We start from the raw sequence: 23,350 nt of genomic DNA on the forward strand, positions 1-23,350 counted from the left end.
AAGCAATATGTTTAAATTTTCACGTAACGGTAATGGTATATCAAATATCTTCAAAATGAAAAAAACGGGAATTCCACAAATACATTTTAAACTGTCACTTTTCATTCAATCCTACCTAAGAATTACCTCAATTTAAGACAACTAGATTCTGAAAGTACATGAGAATATCCATAAGGCAGAGGCAAAGGCTCTATTTTTTTCTATTTTTTAATGTTTATTTATTTTTGAGGGACAGAGCATGAGTGGGGGAGGGGCAGAGAGAGAGGGAGACACAGAATCCAAAGCAGGCTCCAGGCTCTGCGCTGTCAGCACGAAGCCTGACACGGGGCTCGAACTCACAAACTGCGAAATCATGACCTGAGCCACAGTCGGATGCTTAATCGACTGAGTCATCCAGGCACCCCTAAAAGCTCTATTTTTTTAATGTCTTCTATAATGAAACAGATTTAAGAAACAATTGCTATTACATCCCCCATCTTGGCGAGTCACAGTGCATGAACATGGTAGAAGCTCTAAGAATTCCTACAAGCTAAGAAACTTGTTTATCTTTCTTTTAGCCCAGAATATCCTAAGCTCATCTGACAACAGAACTCTTCTTTTTCCTTCCTATATCTCACCTACTGACAGACCACTGATTACTTTGGGAAATGAATCACAGAATCAGTATGATGGAAAGGAATTGAGTAACATCCAGACCAACCTTCTCATTTACCAATAAGAAAATAATTAGTGATTGTTAGCAAGTTAGAATCAAGTTAGAATTTATTAATGCCATGTGGTCCGATTATTTAATATAAAAGTGTCAACATTTTCATCTTTTAAAAAATATTGATAGGATTTACCAGGTGTGTATGTATTTGGGGGATATAAATGAAGAAGTTTTATTTTTGAATGGATAGTTAATTAAATTTTAGTTTAATTATTATAGTTATTTTGAAATGATGATTCCCCTATTAATGACTCCTACATTTAGGATAAATGAGATTACTTTCACACTGTTTAATGATCCCCAAACTATCAGTTCCTAAGTCACCTGTATCTCCTTTTTCACTTGTTTGAAAACAACCATCAGAAGAAATTAACTATTAACATTTTCTTAAACTTTCTTAAAGAGCCCAATGGAATTCCTTTAATGTCACAAGACTTTTAGTGGTGAAGAGCCCTAAATATTAAAGGAACTCTGCAGTCACTGGCAGGCCACCAGAGCAGATATTTTTAACGTAGAGACCATGGAGAGCCCTCATGATGTCGCTAACTATGAATCCTATAAAATGATATCCACAATTTTGAATGAGGATGTGTGTATGCATGTGTCTGGAAAAGGCTTCATGGTTTTTTCTAGCTTGTAAAAATTTAAGCACCATTGAGTAGAATCAAGAAGACGGATCATCAATAACGCCACTGCTTCCACCTACCACTCCCACCTCCCAGAAATGCAAATCATTTCTTATGTCTTTATTCTTCTTGCACATTCCATGGCTGATTATTTACGGTTTGGAATTTTCATGCCATTAATTCTTGGTAAACCTTAATCTCTCTCCTCCTGACCATTTTGGTCATTTTATAAACTTTTGGTCACTTTATAAACTTTTTCAACACTGGACATATAATAAGAAATGAGGCCTTTAAAAGCGTTGTTTCTTTTAAATGACGCTGGATAAGCATTGCTGGAAATAGAAGTACGAACTGCTTGGGGCGCCTGGGTGGCTCAGTCAGTTGAGTGTCTGACTTCGGCTCAGGTCATGATCTCACAGTCCCTGAGTTCAAGCCCCGCATCGGGCTCTGTGCTGACAGCTCAGAGCCTGGAGCCTGCTTCGGATTCTGTTTCTCCCTCTCTCTCTGCCCCTCCCCTGCTCATGCTCTGTCTGTCTCTGTCTCAAAAATAGAAAGAAAGAAAGAAAGAAAGAAAGAAAGAAAGAAAGAAAGAAAGAAAGAAAGAAAGAAAGAAAGAGAAAGAACCAACTGCTATATTGATTCATTGAGATCTGCGGATTTTCAATATTCTGTTACCCTGTCTTAATCATAGATTTACGTTGAACTAACATTCTAAAAGAACTTTGCATGAGGCAGAATCAGGACTGTCTAGATCAACTGTGATATGTTTTGTAATGTGTTTTGATATGTGTGCTTTTAGCAATACAGCCAGTATTCCCTTGCTGTGAGAGGCTCAGACCGAGACGGTGGGGCAGATGGCATGTCAGCAGAGTGTGAATGCAACATTAAAATCCTTGACGTTAATGATAACATCCCATACATGGAACAGTCTTCAGTAAGTGTTTGTCCTTGGAATTAATAACTTTAATTCTAAAATTTGTTCAAATAATTCTATTCATAGGGACACGTGATAGTTTTAGTCACATAAAACCCAAATGTAAACAAACACGTACATTGTCTTGTGTTTGTGTACATAATACCTGGGCAAAATATATGTATTTGGACAATGAAGCATGAGACTATAAACACAGATCTCTTTTCTAAATAATGAATGACCATAAACATTCTCTGAAAATCTGGTATAGTTCTTCTCTCACTCACACAGTTGGTGTTAAAATTTTTTTCCTTCTTCTTTCAGTATTCTGCTAGTATTGAAGAAAATGCTCTACATTCAAATTTGGCCCAGATTAGAGTAATTGACTTGGACGAAGAGTACTCAGCTAACTGGATAGCAGTCATTTTCTTTATCTCTGGAAATGAAGGAGGTTGGTTTGACATAGAAATGAATGAAAGAACAAATGTGGGAATTTTAAAGGTTGTTAAGGTATGGTATAATTACCCTAAATAATTTAGTTTTTTAGTCTTTTTCAAAATGTTAATCTTAAAATGTTAACATCTCACAAAATTGAGTAAAAGAATAAAATACAGTGTTTTAAAATGATATATGACATAGAGCTTTTTTACCATTTTTCTGCTTATATCACTTTATGAAGCCAGGCATTAAACTTGAACTTGACAGTCTCTTCTATTAATACACCATGCCTTCACAGATCATATAAATTAAGAGAATTCTAAAAATGAATGTTATTTTATACTCACAACAAAGTATGAGTAACCCTTAAGGTTCAGTTTCAGACGTTTGAAGAATATTTTTAAGCAGATTGAACATGGCCTTATAAAAATGTGTCTGTGTCAATAATGTACATTAATTAATATGCACTAGGAATATTTATCATGTAATTAAAAGTTTAGTTCTCCAGTGTGTTTTTATAAAATTAAAATTAAATTACTGTCATTATAGAATTATCACAGTCCCATCTCCCTGTGGCTGCTGACCAAGGCTTATTATGAACACAAATATACTAGAGATTTGGTCCAAGCAACAAAGATTTGGTCCAAGTCAACAGAATTCTCCTATGTCCCTCCTACATTGATGACCCACCACATGTACCAGAGGTAGAATTTCCTCTAAGATGTGAGAAAAAGAGAATGTGACTCCTGGGGAGCTGATAGTGAAGGTTTCAGCCTGTGCTAGAAGATGGATTGTATGCATTCTTTATGGCAAAACATAGTCATTTTTAAAACTATTTCCTTCTTTCAGAATAGTCCTGGGAAACAGACTTCTAAGAATTCTGTCCCCATAAGAATGTGCGATCATTTATCTCATGTCTTCATAAAGTGTCACTATGCCTATAGCTTCTATTTCCTGATGCAGGATGCAGATGCTTTAGTTTATTCCTCACAGCATCCCTGCAAATTAGGTTATATGCCCATATTGCAGGTAAATACACTGAGGTTCAGAGACAGTATGTAACCTGTTCGAGTTCTGATAGCTAGTAAGTGGTATGGCTGACATTCAAACATAAGTTTCTCTAGCTATAAGTTCATATTGTCTCCTCTGTTCTATCTAGGATTCCATACTGGGGAAAATGAGTCCTAATCTTTTTCATCCCAAATAACTACATTACTTTTAAAAATTAGTCTATTTATCCTCAATATCTCTATCCATAAAATAGGAATAATGTTGATTTTTCTTCCAGGCATGACATCCTATATTAATTACTTTATTATAATTATGTGTAATATATATGTATACATGATATTATAGACTTTCTTGGAATTACAAATGAAGCCAACATTATAGCAAGGATTAAAAATTGTACTAAATGGAGGGGTGCCTGGGTGGCTCAGTTGGCTAAGCATCCCACTTCAGCCTAAGTCATGATCTCACCTTTCCCTAGTTTGAGCCCATGTCAGGCTGTGCTGACAGCTCAGAGCCTGGAGCCTGTTTCAGATTCTGTGCCTCCCTCCCTCTCTGCCCCTCTCCCACTCATTTTCTCTCTCTCTCTCTCTCTCTCAAAAATAAATAAACATTAAACAAATTAAAAAAAAATGTACTAAGTGGAGAGTTTGATGTATGAATCGATGGTCATCTAAATTACTCCCATATGAAAATTTAGAAAAATACACTTGGAACTTATGGGCAAAATGCATAGTTGTTTGTGAATTTCATAAGTGGTGAATTGACACCAACTTTCATAATGAAAATGACTACTTGATTATTTTATAATATGAAATAAATTTTTTCCAGAATATACTGAAGAAAATAAGGATTTTTATTATTTTTATACTGTTTGATTACTAGACTTATTGAAAGAAGTCACATTTACAGAAATAAAATTTCTTCTAAATAGTACTTTATGGATAAAAAGTCAAATGATTGAATGCACTATATATTTGGTACATACTTTGTAATAAATAAGGCTACTTTAAAAAAATGTTTATTTTTGAAAGAGAGAGAGTATGTATGCATAAGAAGGAGAGGGGCAAAGAAAGAGGGAGAGAGAGAATCCCAAGCAGACCCTGTGAAGTCACAGCAGAGCCCCATGTCGGGTTCACAGGGCTCAATTCCACAAACCATGTGATCATGACCTGAGCTGAAATCAAGAGTTGAACACTTAACCAACTCAGCCACCCAAGTGCCCCTAGATCTACTTTTTGAGAAAAATGAAATGATAGAAGCTAACATAAACTGTCTTTTTGCTACAAAATGCAAAAGACAAAAGACAAAATGCATCTATATATTTTAAGTTTTTAATTTGCTTGATGTATAATTAAAATTCATGTCATATATTACCAACTGTTTTGACAAAGGACCTAGGACAATTGGATTTTTTTCTTGCTATATTTTCATGTGTTTGTATTGAATTAAAGAAAGAATAGAGCGTGTATGTATATGTATTTATATTTAATTAAAGAAAGAGATGTAAGAGTTTTCTGGCCTATTATCAAAGGATTTGTCTTTCTTCCAAAATGTTTTTTCCTTATAGTAAAACTATTTCACTCTGTCATTTCTAGCCCCTAGATTATGAAGATATGAAGAATCTGCAACTTAGTATTGGTGTCAGAAATAAAGCTGAATTTCATCATTCAGTTATGTCTCAATACAAACTCACAGCAACCGCCATCTCTGTGACTGTGTTAAATGTAATTGAAGGCGCAGTGTTCCGTCCAGGTTCAAAGACATATGTAGTGACTAGCAACATGGGACAAAATTATAAAGTGGGAGACTTTATAGCTACTGACCTTGACACAGGTGTAGCTTCAACAACTGTTAGGTAAGACTGATATTCTCCAAATAACTTTTTCCATATATTGAACTTCAATACAGTGTGTTCTCTTTAGAAATTTTAAGTATCCAAATTAAAATACTTTTCTTTATTTTTGAAACCATCATTCAATCATAAAAAGGACTAACTACTGAATTGTTTAATTTAGATCTTTTAACTTAAGAAAACATAAAAAATTGTGCAAATGTAAGATGCAAAAAAAGTAAAGGTGTAAAATGTGGAAAATATTGGAGGTTTGACATTTCTGTGTTTATGTATTTTATTGACCAATTAGCTGATTACCACATATCATGGTTATTCTCCCAGAAGATCTGATGGACTGATTTTCCCATTGCAGATCTGCCCAGATTGAAATCAATTAGATTTAGTTAGCTCATTTCAGCTACTCTCTTCACTTTATAATCAGCATTGAATAATGATACACTCTCTTTGTACCCCACAGATGTGAGTTCATTGAGGGCGGACCATCCCTCCCCATCCCCTCCCATCTAGTCTTTGAGTTTCACAGTGCCTGAGACAGAGTTATCTAAGCAATGTTTAACAAATATGTAAATGAGAAGGAAATTCAAAAGAAGCCCTATAAAGTCATTGTGAATATGAGAAGGGGGAGTAAAAATTGGGAGAGAATGAAACCACAAACTGATGGAGAAGTAACTTAACTTCTTAGGGAAGAGAACAGTTTAGAATTAGAAGCAGCCCAGGGAGTTCCAGGATCTAGGTCTTCCAGGATAGTTCTGATGCTACCAAAACCAAATGAAAATGAGACTTCAAGCATCAAAGATGATTCTGTCTGACATCCAAGTGGGCATAAGAGATATTCCACTAGAAATGGCTGCCAGCAATTTATTTTTCTTAAATTTAAACCTTTCCTATTTATTTAAAAAAATTTTTTTTTAGAAAGAGAGAGAGTGGGGGAGAAGAGCAGGGGGGAAGAAAAAGAGAGAGGAAGAGAGAGAGAGAGAGAGAGAGAGAGACAGAGAGAGACAGAGAGAGAGAGAGAATCTTAAACAGGCTCCACACTCAGCAAGGAGCCTGACTCGGGGCTTGATCCCACACCACCCTGGGTTCATGACCCGAGCCAAAATCAAGAGTTTGATGCTCAATTAGCTGAGCCACCCAGGCACCCCAAACCTTTTCTATTTCTGAATGTGGTGGCACTTCCCTGATAAAAAATAAAGTCTCTAATAATCGAAAATAATATCCAGGGGTTATAACTACTGACTTGAAATATGTGTTTTATAATCAAAATCTCTGTCTCTCTGTTTCTCTTTTAGATAGCTAACATTAATTTGTACTGTTTTCTTCAAATACAGATATGTAATGGGAAATAATCCTGCTAACCTACTTGATATTGACTCAAGAACAGGCATAATTACTTTGAGAAATGCAGTTACCATGGAACAATATAAAATGCTTGGGGGGAAATACCAAGGAACAATTCTATCTATAGATGGTAAGAAATCAACTTAACTTTTTTTCCCTTCTAGAGGAAATTATATATACACTCAAATATTAAAAGTTTAATTGTTATATTTTGAAATAATCCTTTCCCAACAGAAAAATCATACTGGCTATTATAGATTCAAATTTTTAATAATATGAGAAACAGTGTAACTCAGTGGCTAAGCCCATGAGCTCTGGAGTGAGACTGGATTGGTATCTTTCACCATCCCTTAGTAGCAATAAGATTTTAAAGAAGTTACTTAGGGGCGCCTGGGTGGCGCAGTCGGTTAAGCGTCCGACTTCATCCAGGTCATGATCTCGCGGTCCGTGAGTTTGAGCCCCGCGTCAGGCTCAGGGCTGATGGCTCAGAGCCTGGAGCCTGTTTCTGATTCTGTGTCTCCCTCTCTCTCTGCCCCTCCCCCGTTCATGCTCTGTCTCTCTCTGTCCCAAAAATAAATAAACGTTGAAAAAAAAATTTAAAAAAAAATAAAAATAAAGAAGTTACTTAACCCATTTATTCCTCAGTCTTTTCTTCTGTAAAATGGGACACTAACATTATGGATCTAGAGATATTAAAAGAATTATTAACATGTAAAGCACTTAGAAAAGTGCTGACATTCAATAGATATTAGTTCTTATTCATTTCAAATGAAAATTTTAACTTGTATTCTTAAATTACTTTCAAATAATTAGTCCAAAAGAAAAGTTGACATGACGTTACATAATTTTTTTGGAAAGGTGATATACAACTTCATGTGAACAATTTGGAAGTAGCATGCTTATATTACTTTGCCAAACCAACAGAATTAAAATTAGGTTGGCCACAAGAGGAGAGAAGTCCGAGACTAATTCCACTAAGCAATATTTGCTAATTCAGTTCCTCTTCTTGACTTTCTATTTCTCCCCTTTTCTCTCTCTCTTGTCTCTTTTGATTGTCCTAGACAGGGGTTGACAATTTCCACTTGCTTTACAGATTAAAAACAAATGAAATAGCATGTCTTTAAAGTCATTCAACAAGGTGGCCCAGTTGGTTAAGCATCTGTCTGCCTCTTGATCTCAGCTCAGGTCATGATCTCATAGTTTGTGAGATTGAGCAATGACAGCCTGGGGCCTGCTTGGGATTCTCTTTCTCCCCCTTTGTCTGCCCCTCCCCTGCTTGTGAGTTTGTGTACACTCTGTTGCATGCACTCTCTCTCTCTTAAAATAAATATACTTTGAAAAGAAACCATAAGTTTGAAGTCTTTCAACAATTCAGAAATTTACCAAATTATACTGGTTTTTTATCATAATTAGTCAAAATAAATGTTTTGACTAATTAGTCAAAATTAGTTTTAAGAAAATTATTTATTTATTTATTTATTTATTTTGAGAGAGAGAGAGAGACAGAGAGAGAGCAGGAGCAGGGGAGGGGCAGAGGGAAAGAGAGAGAAAGAGAATTCCAAGCAGGCTCTGTGCTGTGAGTGCAGAGCTCCACATGGGTCTGGAACCCACAAACTTTGATATCGTGACCTGAGCCAAGACCAAGAGTTGGATTCTTTTTTTTTTTTAACTTTTTTAATGTTTATTTATTTTTGAGAGAGAGAGAGAGAGAGAGAGAGAGACAGAGAGAGAGAGGGAGCGCACAAGCGGGGGAGGGGCAGAGAGAGAGAGGGAGACACAGAATCCGAAGCAAGCTCCAGGCTCTGAGCTGTCAGCACAGAGCCTGTTGCGAGACTAGAACTCTAGGACTGCAAGATCATGACCTAAGCCAAAGTCAGACGCTCAACTGACTGAGCCACCCAGGCACACACCCCCACCCCCCGCCCCAAGAGTCAGATTCTTAACTGACTGAGCCACTCAGGCACACCAAAAATAAATGTGGTTTTAAAAATATACATTACAAATAGAAATGCTGATTTAATCTATAGATAAAACTTGTTTTGATTCAGTGCTGAAATTATCTTAGGCAATTGCTACTTTACTCCTTTCGCAGACAGCCAACATCAAGCTTAATTAGATACATGAAGAAACTGGAACTTCTGCTTATGAAATTATTAGACTTAGGGCAAATAGAGAGCATTCCTTTTGTCTTCAAAAAATGCAAACTTATAAGTAGCGTACGCAATGATAATGATAAAAATAACAACAAAAACAACAGCAATAGCAGAATCAGCACAGCTGAGCTGAAAGGGCATGGGCTTTGATATTGGATAGACTGAATTTAAACTTGTCTCTGTTATGCTTCTTCATTTATTCAAAAACTATATATTGAATCCTGATGAAATGCCAGCCATCGTGCCAGGTTCTAGGGTTATATCAATGAACAAAGTCTGACACAGAGCTCACATTTCTATCATAGAGATAAAAACAATGACTTCAAACAAAACCATTCCTATGTGTTTACCCAATTTTAATAATCTTAGGAGAAGTCCTAACTATAAAAGTCTGAATGTACAGAGATGTTAATTATAGCATTATCTATAATAATTAACAGGTAATATGTGTAGGTAAACTATGGTCCACTTGATGTGAAATTATGTAGCCATAAAAAAACTATATAATGAAAAGTTTATTGACGTATGGAAGAATTCTCACAATGCAAATTAAAAAAATATAAAATGGAATGAGCCATATGATCTGTCAATATAACATAAATAAGTAACACATTTTAGGCATTATAATTAAGGTTAAAAGATAATACAACAGTGCCCAGGTGACTTAGTCGGTTAAGCATCTGACTTCAGCTCAGGTCATGATCTCATGTTCAGAAGTTCAAGTCCCACATGGCGTGTAGAGAATACGTAAATAAAATCTTAAAAAAAAAAAAAATGAAAGACCGTAAAACAACAAATAAAATCTAGGTCTAAAATATTGAGAAGTGTGTAAAACATTGTCTAAAAATGACTCCACTGTGGCTTATCACACACCACTGGCAAATACATAACATGGCATTTATTGTTTATGCTTTTCAATGTATGGGACAGTTTTTCAGGAGAGCACTAATATTCACCTTGGTCTCGGGTTGTCCTGGGTGGCTCAGTCAGTTAAGTGTCCGACTTTGGCTTAGGTCGTGATCTCACAGCTCATGAATTCCTGCCCCATGTGGGGGTCTGTGCTGACAGCTCAGAGCCTGGAGCCTGCTTCAGATTCTGTGTCTCCCTCTCTCTCTGCCCCTCTCCTACTCGAGCCCTCTCTCTCTCTCTCTTTCTCTCTTTATCTCTCTCAAAAGTAAGTAAACATTTAAAAAAAATTGTTTTAAATATTCATCTTTGTCTTATTTAAAAACTCAGTCACAAACAAGAGACGATTTGGGAAGTTACTGAATTGATGAGAAGAAAAACATTGAAATAAGTTATTGATTCAAAAAATGGCTTTGTGTTGTTCGACAATTATTACAGTATGTGTATTAGATATTTCTTCCATTTTAAATCTTGTTACAGATACTCTTCAAAGAACTTGTACTGGAACAATTAATATTAACCTCGATGGTTCCGGCTGGAAAGAGGATAAAAGTAATCAGGGAACCACTACTGAAGACAGTGGAAATGACGGCGGTGGAAGTGCCACTGGAGGTGCCACCGGAGGTGACACCGGAGGTGACACCGGAGGTGACACCAGTACTAACACAGCCGACAAAACTTCCACTGATTACGGCGGTGGTACCAATACAGACAGCAACACCTATGACCAAACAGGTGGTGGTTACCAGAGAAATCCCTTAGATAATGTCCATTTTGGTCCTGCTGGCATTGGACTACTCATCATGGGATTCTTGGTCCTAGGATGTAAGTACTTTTAACAATCTTATTCATAGGCATCCCTCTCCCTGAAATTATGGGGAGGAGATAAGCTTTCTGATCCTTTGATGAAAGGTACTTTCCAAATTCTTATTTTGTGCACGTATCAAGAAATGCCTGTTTGCTGTTGGGTTAATAAGAAAGTCAAAGTGCAATGGAGGACAAAAAGTTCCTGGCATTCAATCTCAGTGCAATGGGAAAGTGCCATAACAGGCAGGTTCAGACTGCTATTTGAGTGAAGAAGACAATCAGAAAAGATCTGAACAATCAGAAAAGGCTACACGGAAAGAGCAAACTTGCAGAATGTAACATAAAATTTATGAGAAGAGCTAATCTCTAATTTCACTTTTTTAGCCATAGTAATTATTAACCAACATTTTAAAACTTTAAAATTAAGTATTTTATAATGCTTCTTTATTTATTTATTGAGAGACAGAGAGACAGAGACAGAGTATGAGCAGGGGAGGGGCAGAGAGACGAGGGAGACACAGAATCCAAAGCAGGCTCCAGGCTCTGAACTGTCCCCATAGAGCCCAACGGGGTTCGAACTCACGAACTGTGAGATCATGACCTAAGCCAAAATCGGACGCTTTACCAACTGAGCCACCCAGGCACCCCTAAAATTAGGTACTTTATAAAAGTAACTTAATTACTCAGGCATTGTTGATCTCTACTGCAAGTAATAGATGACTTTCACTTTGAGCTTGTTTTTTATATTGTTGATTACCTTTGGGTAGTGTAGTTGGTAACAGATTTAAAAACTGTGCATGGGCTTTGGGGTCAAATACCCCTAGATACAAAGCTATCTCTAAACCCAGCAAATTTTCAAGAAAGCGAAATATACAGGATTCTTTCCCTCCTTTCTTTCTTTTTCCCCTCTCTTACTATCCCTCCCCTTATTACTATCCTTACTATGTTCCTTCCTCTCTACCTTGCTTATTGTGTCTTTCCATCCTTTGTCATATTTTCGACTTACATAGCCTTTACTTCATCCATCCGTTCATTCCAAATCATTTATCAAGATTATATTATATAAAAAACTCCGTGCTAGAAACTTACTTAAATGATTAAGAAAACCCAAATGATTACCAGAAAGACCTTGTTAGGTAGCATAATATTCTCTATTTGTGTGTGAATAAACTCAAGAAAAAATTCCATGTGGAGGAAGTCTTTAGGGAATAATTACTTGAAGCATGGGTTAAGATTTTACTGCTGAAATAAAAAAAGCATGCATGTGTGAAAGGAAAAAAAATAAAGGCATGGAGGAGGGAACACAAAGACTCAAACACATTGTCTGTCCTCTGCAGCTCTCCTTTTTGTCTCCTTTAATATTTTCCTGAGTAATGACAGCAAAAAGACTCATCTGTTTTAATGGTGTAACAATATCTATAATTTGAATACTAGATAACAAATTAAAAAGTTCATCACAGTCTAGAATACCGAAGCTCGCACTGATTTTGGTATCTGACCATCAATCAGTTTGTTTTCTGAAGCTTTCACAGTAATTTTAAAATCAAGTGCCATAGGGGCGCCTGGGTGGCGCAGTCGGTTAAGCGTCCGACTTCAGCCAGGTCACGATCTCGCGGTCCATGAGTTCGAGCCCCGCGTCAGGCTCTGGGCTGATGGCTCGGAGCCTGGAGCCTGTTTCTGATTCTGTGTCTCCCTCTCTCTCTGCCCCTCCCCCGTTCATGCTCTGTCTCTCTCTGTCCCAAAAATAAATAAACGTTGAAAAAAAAAAATTAAAAAAAAAAAATCAAGTGCCATTATATTAGAGGTTCAAATTTATTCATAAAAAGCAAGTTGTTTTATTTTAATGTGGCTCTGCGGCTAATTCCAATATTCCTATCCTTTCCCCATCAGTGGTCCCGTTTTTGTTGATCTGTTGTGACTGCGGTGGCGCCCCTCGTGGGGGCGCTGGCTTTGAGCCTGTCCCCGAATGTTCAGATGGAGCAATTCACTCATGGGCAGTAGAAGGACCACAACCGCCTCCCATAGTAAGTGCTAACTTGTAAGAAATGGCCTTTGGCAGTCACCGACACTCACCCTCATGCACTGGAGCCAAGACGTTGGCCATCACTTGTGGTCGGTGCTGTTCTTTGTTCTGGGACAGCCAATGTGGAAAATGAAGAGAAATCAAAGGTACATCGAAATCAGTACATCGAAGTAACCAGGAAAGGCTTTCGAAATGAGGTTCAGGTTTTAAATGGATTTCAGAAGTTTCATAAATAGTGTTCTTTTAGAACCTGAGGTAATTTGAGAACAAACCCGAAGTATAATGATAGAAGCAAAAGAGCCATTAAAATGGGGGAAATGTTTCTTGTCTTTTAGAGTGGACCCACTGTCTGTGTACCACCGGTACTACCTAGTAATGGAAATTTGATTGAATGCATTGACACCTCAGGTAAGAAGTTTTTTGGGTTTTGTTTTGTTTTTTTAACAGCTCAAATGACGTAAGAAGGAATTCTGTTTTGTCTTTGCATACCATATCAGTTCTCAATTATCTTATTAATCTTCAAAATTATTTCTATCATTCACTTTTAAATGACTAATTTGCAAATTCAATGGTAAGGAAAAGCCTATAGTAATTATTATTTTTATACGTTGAATTTTTAAAATCTTCCTCAATGATTAGAGAGCACTTATGAGACGACTCTATTAGGACCTCTACAAATAGGAGAGAAGAACTGAAATGTAGCCACAAGTCAAGTTTGGTCCAGGTCCAAAAAAATACAGTTGACCCCTGAACAACACAGTGTTAGAGATGTCGACCTCTGTGCAGTCAAAAATACAAGTATTAACTTTTGGCTCCCCCAAAACTTAACTACTAATAGTCTGCTGCTGACCAGAAGCCTTACTGCTAGCATAAACAGTTAATTAACACATAGTTTGCATGATATATATATATATCCATATATATATGGATATATATAATATATATATAATACTGTATTCTTACAATAAAGTGAGCTAGAGAAATAGTTTTTAAGAAATCATAAGAAAGAAATAATACATTTACATTACTGAACTTATTCATTAAAAAAATCTGCATTCAAGCCCATGAAGGGTCAACTGTACTAATTAGAATTAACATACAACCCAATTTTTTTAAGTTTATTTATTTTGAGAGTGAGAAAGAGAGCACAAGTGGGGGAGGGGCAGAGAGAGAGAGGGAGAGAAAGAATCCCAAGCAGGTTCCATGCTGTCAGTGCAGAGCTCAACGCTGGGCTCTATGTGAGGCTCAATCCCATGAACCATGAAATCATGACCTCAATCAAGAGCCAAAATCAAGGGTCAGGCACCTAACCAACTGAGCCACCCAAACTCCCCAATGTATGACCCAATTAAAATAGATCTGTGCTCATTTCTGGAGGCTAAAATCTACCTTCACAATTCATGAATGATTCAAAACTACTCTGACTTAGCCACTATCATGACAAAGAAAAAAACTGCATCCATTCTCAGCATGAGCGTAAAGGTTGACCTAAAAAGACTTGTCTGGTTTCTCAAATTGAAAGTAAGTGGATGAAACACCATCAGAATCTTTCCATGTTCTCAGCTGAGGCTGTGTACAGGTGATGGGAGTTTTTCCTTGCACACCGTTAACCAAAATTATAACTATGACACGCCTTAAAACAGGGGTGTAGACCAGTTCACAGGCAGAAATGAGGGAACAATTAGAATTTTACAGCAAAGGGATAGCTACCATGCTAGTAGAAACAAAGGTTTTTTTTTTAATTTTTCATAACTTTGAAAACACTTGTACCATCTTGCCTTTTCTCAAAGTAAACAAAGTTAGTGATTCTCTTATTTTTCTCTCAGTCTTTTTCAAACTTGTTATCGTTACTTTCCTACTTAGAACTCTCTTTCTTTTCAAATGTGTATTTATTTTTGAGAGAGAGAGAGAAACAGAGTGTGAACTGGGGAGGGGCAGAGAGGAGAGGGAGACACGGAATCCAAAGCAGGCTGCAGGCTCCAAGATATCAGGACAGAGCTGGACATGGGGCTCGAACCCATGAACCATGAGATCATGACCTGAGCCGAAGTTGGACACTTAACCGACTGAACCACCCAGGCGCCCCCCTACTTTGAACTCTTTAAAATGGGAGGGGCACAGGAATGCTCACAGCTTGTAGAAATGTACCTTACCCAAAGTACTAGACACACTAGCCTTTAAACCTATCTCTCCTCCCAATGTCTCCATTTTTGTTAATGACACCAACATCCCCTCACCTCAAAAGCAGAAGCTGGTTGACTCTTCTATCTTTTTATTCTTTTTTTTAAGTTTATTTATTTATTTGGGGGGCAGGGTACACATGCAGGCCAGGGAGGGGCAGAGAGAAAGGAAGAGAGAGGATCCCAAGCAGGGTCCCCACTGCCAGTGCAGAGCCTGACGTGGAGCTTGAAACCATGAACCACAAGATCATGACTGGAGCTGAAATCAAGAATCAGAAGCTCAGTCGACTGAGTCACCCAGGCATCCCTCTATCTCCCTATCCTTGACACCCACTCTGTTCTCAAGACTTGTCAAATCATCAGTCTATCAGGATTTACTTACACATTTATCCCTTCATTACATCTATAAACCTTTACACAAATCTAGAACAAAGCACAATGAGAGGCACCAGAGTCATAAAAGTATAAAAAACACACTGTCCCTAAAATCAAGATCTTTAAAATATTAAAGCCATGAGGCATTTATCCCACAGTCAACACTTTCCCTCTCCATGGCTCTTCCATAGTCTGACCCATGATTTTATCTAACTTACCTTGAATATTGTAACAACCTTCTATCCACCCATCACATCCAAGTGAAAACCAAGGTTCTCTAAGTAAACCTTTCCTCACCATAGCCATGGCCTCTCCTCTGAAGCCAGTGGTTCTTGGGCGATCTTCTGGACACCCTGTGCTTCTAACATGGTGGAGTATTCTTATACTATTTAACTTTTAGAATTTCGGTATTCCCCCCCCCAGACTTCCTCAATTTGAAATCAAACTCTCTAAAGCATATGTTTTTATAACCTCTATGCACCGCCTCCAGCATGACACAATTACCACAAATAGTTAACATCAATTAACAAATTAACAAACTGATTAATAATATTATTTTGAACTCAATATCATATTTACAGCTCTTTATGTTTTGTCTTTATTTGATTTAAATGAAGAAACCATACATTATAGAAAGTTATTAATTTTTAGTCTACAAGACACTAGAGAAAGTAAACTTGATTTTATCAACAACCTTTAGGGGTTTACACAAATGAGTATGGCGGCAGAGAAATGCAAGATCTAGGAGGAGGAGAAAGAACAACAGGATTTGAACTAACAGAAGGAGTTAAAACACCAGGAGTACCTGAGATATGTCAAGAATATTCTGGAACATTAAGAAGAAATTCTATGAGAGAATGTAGAGAAGGAGGTCTGAATATGAACTTCATGGAAAGTTACTTCTGTCAGGTAAGGTCTTTAGCCCCATGCCTTCCTTTCCATCCTGTGCCCCCGACTCTACTCCAGGCTGCCACTAGTCCCCAGCAGGGCTCTAGCAGTTTCCCAGCCTCTAGTCTTTGCCTGACAATCATACTGCTGCTGGATAAAATTTCCGTAATTCTGAACTGATCACTTTACTGCTCTCCTTAAAAACAGTCAGTGGCTCCCAGCTCTATTTGTCCAAGGCATGAAGTCCAAACTCCTTACCATGACAATTAAGATTATTCATAAATTGACCCCTTCCCTCATCTCCAATTACTCCTTACCACCAATCCCACATACCACGTCTTTGCCTCATTCACACTGGTCTATTCCCCTCCATGCTTTCGCCTATGCTGTGCCCCTCCTGGGATGATTTTATCCATTATCTCATACTCATCTTTTAAGACTCAACTCAAATAACACTGCCTCTCTGAAGCATTTACTGTTAACCCTCACGTCTAAAACAAAATTGATGTTTCTTTATCTATATGTCTGTAGTGCTCTGTGTATACGCCTTATAGAATATACCATTTATATTGGTAAAATATGTTTATATGTCTACCATGGTTTTTAGTGCCCTGTCCATGTGTTCTCTACATCATGTTACCAGTACCTAACTCAGTTCCAGGCACATAGTAAACATTCAGTAAGTGTGAGTTCAAGAGCCACAGACACTTCCATAACATTCTAAGAACAAGCAGGAATTAATTTTGCCATCCCCAGGTAGAGACTGTCTGTAACTACTTAAACTTTCAGGGATTTCCTATCTCTGAAACTGTCTTATCTCTGATAGATTTACATCCTTCTATATCCTGGCCTAAAATATTTTCTTTAACTCTCCTATTGGCTTAGAGGGTGGCTGATATCTTGAAAGAAAACACTGATAAAGCCTTTCAAATAGCAGTAGATAATAATAAGAGAACTGTTGTTGAAACCCACAGGAATACTTCCTATCCATGTCCCTACAAATGAATTTTATTTTCATGAAAAGTATATTTCTGCCTCAAAACTTGTGCATCTTACCACTCCTCCCGCCCAGGACACACTGTGTGCTTTATTTACCCCCACTGCTTTATTCTAACCTCTGATCAAATATCATTTTCTGACATGCTGCCCTTGGCTATTCTGTCACTCTATCCCTTGGCCCTGCACTTACCACCTCCTGATAAATACCTTATATGTTGTCTGTCTCATCCTAGTACAAGGTAAGTCTAATGAGAGAGAGACTTCAAGTGTTTTTGTTCACTGCTGTATTGCCAAGTTCCTAATAGAGGGTCTGGCAAATGGTAAGGACTAAAAAATATTTTTGAATGAAATGGCACAACAATTTGGTTTGCTAAGAAAAGTATTTCTGATACTTAACCTGAAAGTTTGCAATCCAATATTACAAATGATAAAAAATGAAATAAAGGTGCACATGTCTGTGGGCTTTCACTTTGAATTGAAGGAGATCCGATTTCTAAAAACCTTCAGTTTTAAATCCCCAAATGGCATGGAGCCAGAGTCAAATGTTCCTGTTGTTTTGCTGAAAAAGCCACATTCAAATAAATCTTCACTGAACCTCCAAATTCACTCCACTAAGGAAGGAAAGCACAGTCCTGGATGAACCTGAAACAACTATGAACTACCTTCTTTTCTACAAACCAAGGGAAAAGATTGGTGTACTTCAAGTTCAGGACTTTTAAGTACCTTCTTCTAACTTGGTTACAAAATAATTTATGTGATATTTTACTTGTGCTTTTGTATCTAAAGTGCACCTACGATGATTTTAAAAGTCGAACTGTATTATCAGAATAATAGCTAAAATAATTTCTAACCAAATTCTTTCAAGCAATTATATAATGATTTTTAAAACATCTTGGAATTTTGTTTTATATATTCTTCTTTGGGTAGTGCCCTGGAAGAAAAAAAGGGATAAAGATTTCTATTATTGCTAAATATGTATCCATAATTTCATTTTCTCTTCTCTCTGCAAATCCAGAAAGCATATGCTTATGCAGATGAAGATGAAGGACGCCCATCCAATGACTGTTTGCTCATATATGATATTGAAGGTGTAGGTTCCCCTGCTGGCTCCGTGGGCTGCTGTAGCTTCATTGGAGAAGACGTGGACGATAGCTTTTTGGACACACTGGGGCCTAAATTTAAGAAGCTGGCAGATATCAGCCTGGGAAAAGAAGCTGAAACATATCCAGACCCTGATCCGTCTTGGCCACCTGAGAGCACCGAACCGATCTGCCCTCAGCAGGGAACAGAGCCCGTCATTGGTGGACACCCACCCATCTCCCCACATTTCGGCACTACAACTGTCATCTCTGAGAGCACCTACCCCTCAGGACCTGGTGTACAGCATCCTATGCCTATTCCTGATCCTCTGGGCTATGGTAATGTCACTGTGACAGAATCTTACACCACCTCTGGCACTCTGAAGCCCTCTGTCCATGTTCATGATAACCGACATGCAGCAAACGTAGTGGTGACCGAGAGGGTGGTTGGCCCAATCTCTGGCACTGATCTGCATGGAATGTTAGAGATGCCTGACTTGAGAGATGGGTCAAATGTTATAGTGACAGAAAGGGTAATAGCACCAAGTTCAAGTCTACCCACCTCTTTGCCCATGCCTGATCCTAGAGAGTCATCAAATGTGGTAGTGACAGAAAGAGTCATCCGACCGGTTTCTGGCATGATGGGCAATCTAAGTATACACCCTGAGTTATCAAATGCCCAAAATGTGATTGTGACAGAGAGGGTTGTTTCCGGCTCTGGCATAAGCGGAATCAGTGGCCCCGCTGGGATAAGTGGAGGCAGTGGCCTGGTTGGCAGTGCAGCTGGAGTAAGTGGCAGTGGCATTGGGCAGAGCAGCCTGGGAGGAGGTGGGGGCCTGGGTAGCAGCATGGGGGGGACAGCCACCATTGGCCACATGAGGAGCTCCTCTGACCATCACTTTAGCCAGACCCTTGGATCTGCCTCCCCTAGTACAGCCCGAAGTCGAATCACAAAATACAGTACAGTACAATATACGAAGTAGCCAGGATCCCAGCGCACTTGTTCTCAGTAATGGTGATTCAGATCCAGTTCCCACCACCAAAAAACTAACGATGTGATTTGTGATGCACAACTAGGTGCTAAGAAACCGTGGAGCAAAGTGAGAAACCACAATGGGGAAAATAGATGGAAACAGTGCTGTTGGGCAAGAGCTCTCCTGAGCATTTGTAAACTTTTTTCTTACATTAATACTAATGGGATCGCGACAGTGAACTAAAACTTGAGACAGCATCTTCTTTGTGCCTATATGGCCTGTAGGGTCTTCCTTCCTTCTGTGTGGCCTGTCATGTATCTCTAGCACATGGAATAAATTAAGCTGAGTCACGCAAAGCACTGGCCTTAAGACGGCAATTGTCACAATTCTCCTTGCCCTGTTTTGACTTGCCATGTAGCTCAGGCAATATTGAAAAAGGACTAAACACGCAATATGTGCTCATGTATGTAGGAAGAATTTGAAATACGTGCCAGGCACCCTGTCAATTTCACAGATAACAGAAATAAAAATCCAACCATACATTCAGACCATGATTAACCGTTAAAGAAAAAAGTCTGACTACACAACCAAATTCACAAGCCACCAAGCTTAATAACTGCACTAGATAAAATAAACCTCATATTAGGAAACGTTTCCTGGGAGGAAATTTCCGTAAGAGAAACCTTACTTCCGTAAGGCAACGGGGTAAGATTCGTTTAGGGAAAACTGGCAATGTCTAAACCTGAATCTTGAGATGGGGCTTCAGCTGAAATTCCCATGGAGACAAGTTTTCTGACTCTAGTTTGTGTTTAGTGGAAGGTGCAAGATTTACAAATATTGCATGCTGGTGAGGTTGCAGGATATCGCACTCCTTCTTATAACTGTGGCTGACCTAAAACTTGCCGAGTGTACTTCTCTGACCAAAGCAAGTAACACCTGACATGGTTGTCATCCTTAGTGGTAAATTGCCTTCCAAGGAAGCAGATGGAAACCACATTGTATTTTCAGATGTGTGTTTTATAAGTGTTACTCATCCACATCAGCTCTTTATTATACATCTCCTAAGTTAAAATAATTTACTTAAGCTGAGCTGTGGAAAAAAAAAAAAAAGCCTGCAGTATGGTTAAGCTTTGGGGGAAATTTTTTTAAGGGGATCTAAAAGAAGTTTTTAGAACATGTAAAATGTTTAATGGGAAAAGTTAGAATTGTTGCATAAAAGTAACACCACTAATAGTTTTAATTTACTTTTTTAAATAACCCTCTGCTGCTATTTTGAAGGGGTCAATTAAAAACTTTTAACAGAGTTGATGATATTGTGTTAATACAAATGAAATTGTTCTCAACCACCCCATTTCGTTCGTCTATCTCACTCCCTAACTAAATGTTCTCACTAGAGTAAATGTTATATCCCTGATTTGATTTGTCAATAAGCTCTTGGTTGATATATGCTCCAGTTTATAGGTAGTTCCCAAATTATGCAGTATGATATATTTTTCTAGCTTCAAAATTTAATAATGTATTATTTATGGTATGTCATTTCTACATGTTTGCTATATAGTATTACCTGGTTTAAAAATCTCTAAATAGAATCAAAGCATTCTTAGACAGGGGTAAATTTACTGTAGCAAGTTAGAGGAATTTTTTTCTCTTTTCTAAATTCAGTGTTAATGTGAGCTCACTAAAGTGAAACTTATGACAACATTTTTTAAGGATCATTCCCACCAATGACCCAAATTTCTCAGGGTATTACAAGATCAAAGAACAGTCACTCAACTTCCAACACTTGTCAAAGGGGGCGAGGGAGTGAACTATTTTATTAGAGCTATTTTTCTCAGTGTTATAGCAGATGGTGTCAATACTTTCAAAGCCAAAAGATACATCCTATTCCATATGTAGACTATGTGAAATGTTGATAATGTGTAGCATGCCCAAATACAGAGGTGTAAATAAAGTCATTCACAGGGACTCTTCTTTTATTTCTTTCTCCCATGTGGGGGGGTCTTCCATTAATGATGGAATCTTTCCAGAAATAAAGTCAAAAGGCATTTATTGAGATAAGCTGGGTCCAGGAGTTTGAAGGAAAATAATTACTAGTTATTAGTTAATTAATAAAAAAAGAATCAATAAAAAAGAATTTGATTTGACATATCATCAGAAGTGTTTTTAAAGATTCCTGATATCTTCCAACAAAGTTTTTTAGGTTGTCTAACGAATGCTAGATTGACCATCTTTAATAACTGTTGTTATTAAGATCCATTAGTTACATAAAGCCATGGGAGATATAAAAAATGACAGTATTAGTTGTCGATCTTTCTAGGAAGCCACTTTCAAATAAATTTTTTTCAGGATTACACACTGATGTTCTAACTCTTCATTCTTAAGTCTTAAAATTATCTTTTTAAAGATACCATTCTAACAATCATTTAAAGGCACGTCATTTTTTCAATAAAGAACCTTGGGGGAGAAATTAGTTCTACTCTGTACATGCTTTACTCTAACTCATGGACCATAGGTCATTCTACAGACCTAAGATATGGAAGTTATTTTATAAGTGAATCGTTATAATTCAAATCTATATTGCAAGCTGAATACCAGATCAACATGCTCTCAACAAAAGAGAAAAGGAAGAAGCAGCAATTTAGAGATTATGTGTATATAATTTGAAAACAGTGTGTTTAATGTTTATAAAACATCTGACTTTCTAAAGAGGTGGTACTTAGGGTCAAAAATTATTGGATCATAAATACTTTATAATATAATATCAACCGAAACGCCATCTTTAGCTAATTTTGACACTGAATCCCAGTTATCTGCTATATATTATTAGCTTCTATGTATATTACCTGATGTAATTGTATACACACGAAAAATTTACGGAAAAATTATCTATTTGGGGAGACTTTTAGGCCTTCATCTGGACATCTATTCTACATTTGCATATAGTTTTTAGCCTTATAATCTCCACTCAATGTAGTTCCTTGACAGAATTTTAACTATATAGCTCCAAAACGTACATATTCACACTCCAACTGGATGTTTTTAGTTACATACCCAATTACTTTCTGAATTTATACCAACCTCTGAATGTCAACCAGGGTGTAACACATATGATACCCTTTGACTTGGGTAAAGGTTTTATAATCATTGGCTAAAATAGTCATAGCTGTATAAGAAAGACACTTGAAACCCAAAACAAACTTTTAGAAGTATTAGCCACGTTTTCCCATGCCCATTTAATAAATTGCAACCTTTTGTAAGATTTCTGGTATTTTTAAGACTTACTTCACTTTGCACTGCAGTACACAGTCCACAGAGATTACTGGCCCCCATTAAATAGAATCCGCCTTCCAGTTCTAGATTGTTCAATTTATGTTAGGACAAACGCATGAATGTATCAACCTATTATCCATCAAAGAATTTTAAAACAAGGAATATTCTACTGTTTGTCTATATTCCTTCCATTTGATTATATTTGAATTACTAAACACTTTATCATCAAGCTGTACCTAGTCTAACTTATTTTTCTTTTGCTATTTTACAAGTATTTTTAAACTCTAATATTCATCTTTGGTGATGTTTAAAACAAGGTGCTTTCAGGTTTCAATATAAAAGTTCTTGGTTTATTTTGGTGCTAGTTCCTTGCTTGGTCCTCCGTTGGCTATTACAAGTCGGTTTGTAATTTCCAAAGACATATTTACAGCAATAAAATGATTGGTATGCCTCCATGATCTTTTCTGAATTGTATAGGTGGGGAGGTTGAGACTGTAAGGAATAATTAGAGGTTATCAAGTCTAATGACTATTTTCAGCCCATATGAGGGAAAAAATATTTTATTTTCACACTTTAAAACTTATTTTCCTTTTCCATTTTCTAGCTCTTTTTTTTCTTCTGTGTTTACTAAGGAGCCTCCTCTCCAGAGTGCTTTTCAGCAGATCAGAGCACAGGCTTGAGCCGCCTCGCACAAATACATTAAGTGATAAATAGTTGGCCTTTTAAACTTCCTTCTGATACTTTTGGCATCTTCATACTTTTCTTTCTCTCTTTCATACTCTAATTTTTATTTTTGCTTACACTAGCAT

At 37.3% G+C, this 23,350-nt stretch overlaps 2 protein-coding genes across 3 annotated transcripts in view; one reads left to right on the forward strand and one right to left on the reverse strand.

Moving 5' to 3' along the window:
* DSG1 (desmoglein 1) overlaps positions 1–22,996 on the forward strand; it is a 40,286-nt gene extending 17,290 nt beyond the window's left edge. The window contains exons 8-16 of the mRNA XM_011288059.4: positions 2,135–2,269; positions 2,573–2,758; positions 5,293–5,552; positions 6,878–7,017; positions 10,427–10,771; positions 12,644–12,777; positions 13,112–13,184; positions 16,032–16,240; positions 18,234–22,996. Coding sequence (XP_011286361.3) covers positions 2,135–2,269; positions 2,573–2,758; positions 5,293–5,552; positions 6,878–7,017; positions 10,427–10,771; positions 12,644–12,777; positions 13,112–13,184; positions 16,032–16,240; positions 18,234–19,280 — 2,529 coding nt within the window. The 3' untranslated portion in view covers positions 19,281–22,996. The remainder of the gene's footprint in view (positions 1–2,134; positions 2,270–2,572; positions 2,759–5,292; positions 5,553–6,877; positions 7,018–10,426; positions 10,772–12,643; positions 12,778–13,111; positions 13,185–16,031; positions 16,241–18,233) is intronic.
* DSC1 (desmocollin 1) overlaps positions 1–23,350 on the reverse strand; it is a 346,452-nt gene that overhangs the window by 192,916 nt on the left and 130,186 nt on the right. The gene's annotated exons all lie outside the window — the stretch shown is intronic.

This window comes from Felis catus, chromosome D3 (genome assembly GCF_018350175.1).
Source record: "Felis catus isolate Fca126 chromosome D3, F.catus_Fca126_mat1.0, whole genome shotgun sequence".
NCBI lineage: Eukaryota > Metazoa > Chordata > Mammalia > Carnivora > Felidae > Felis > Felis catus.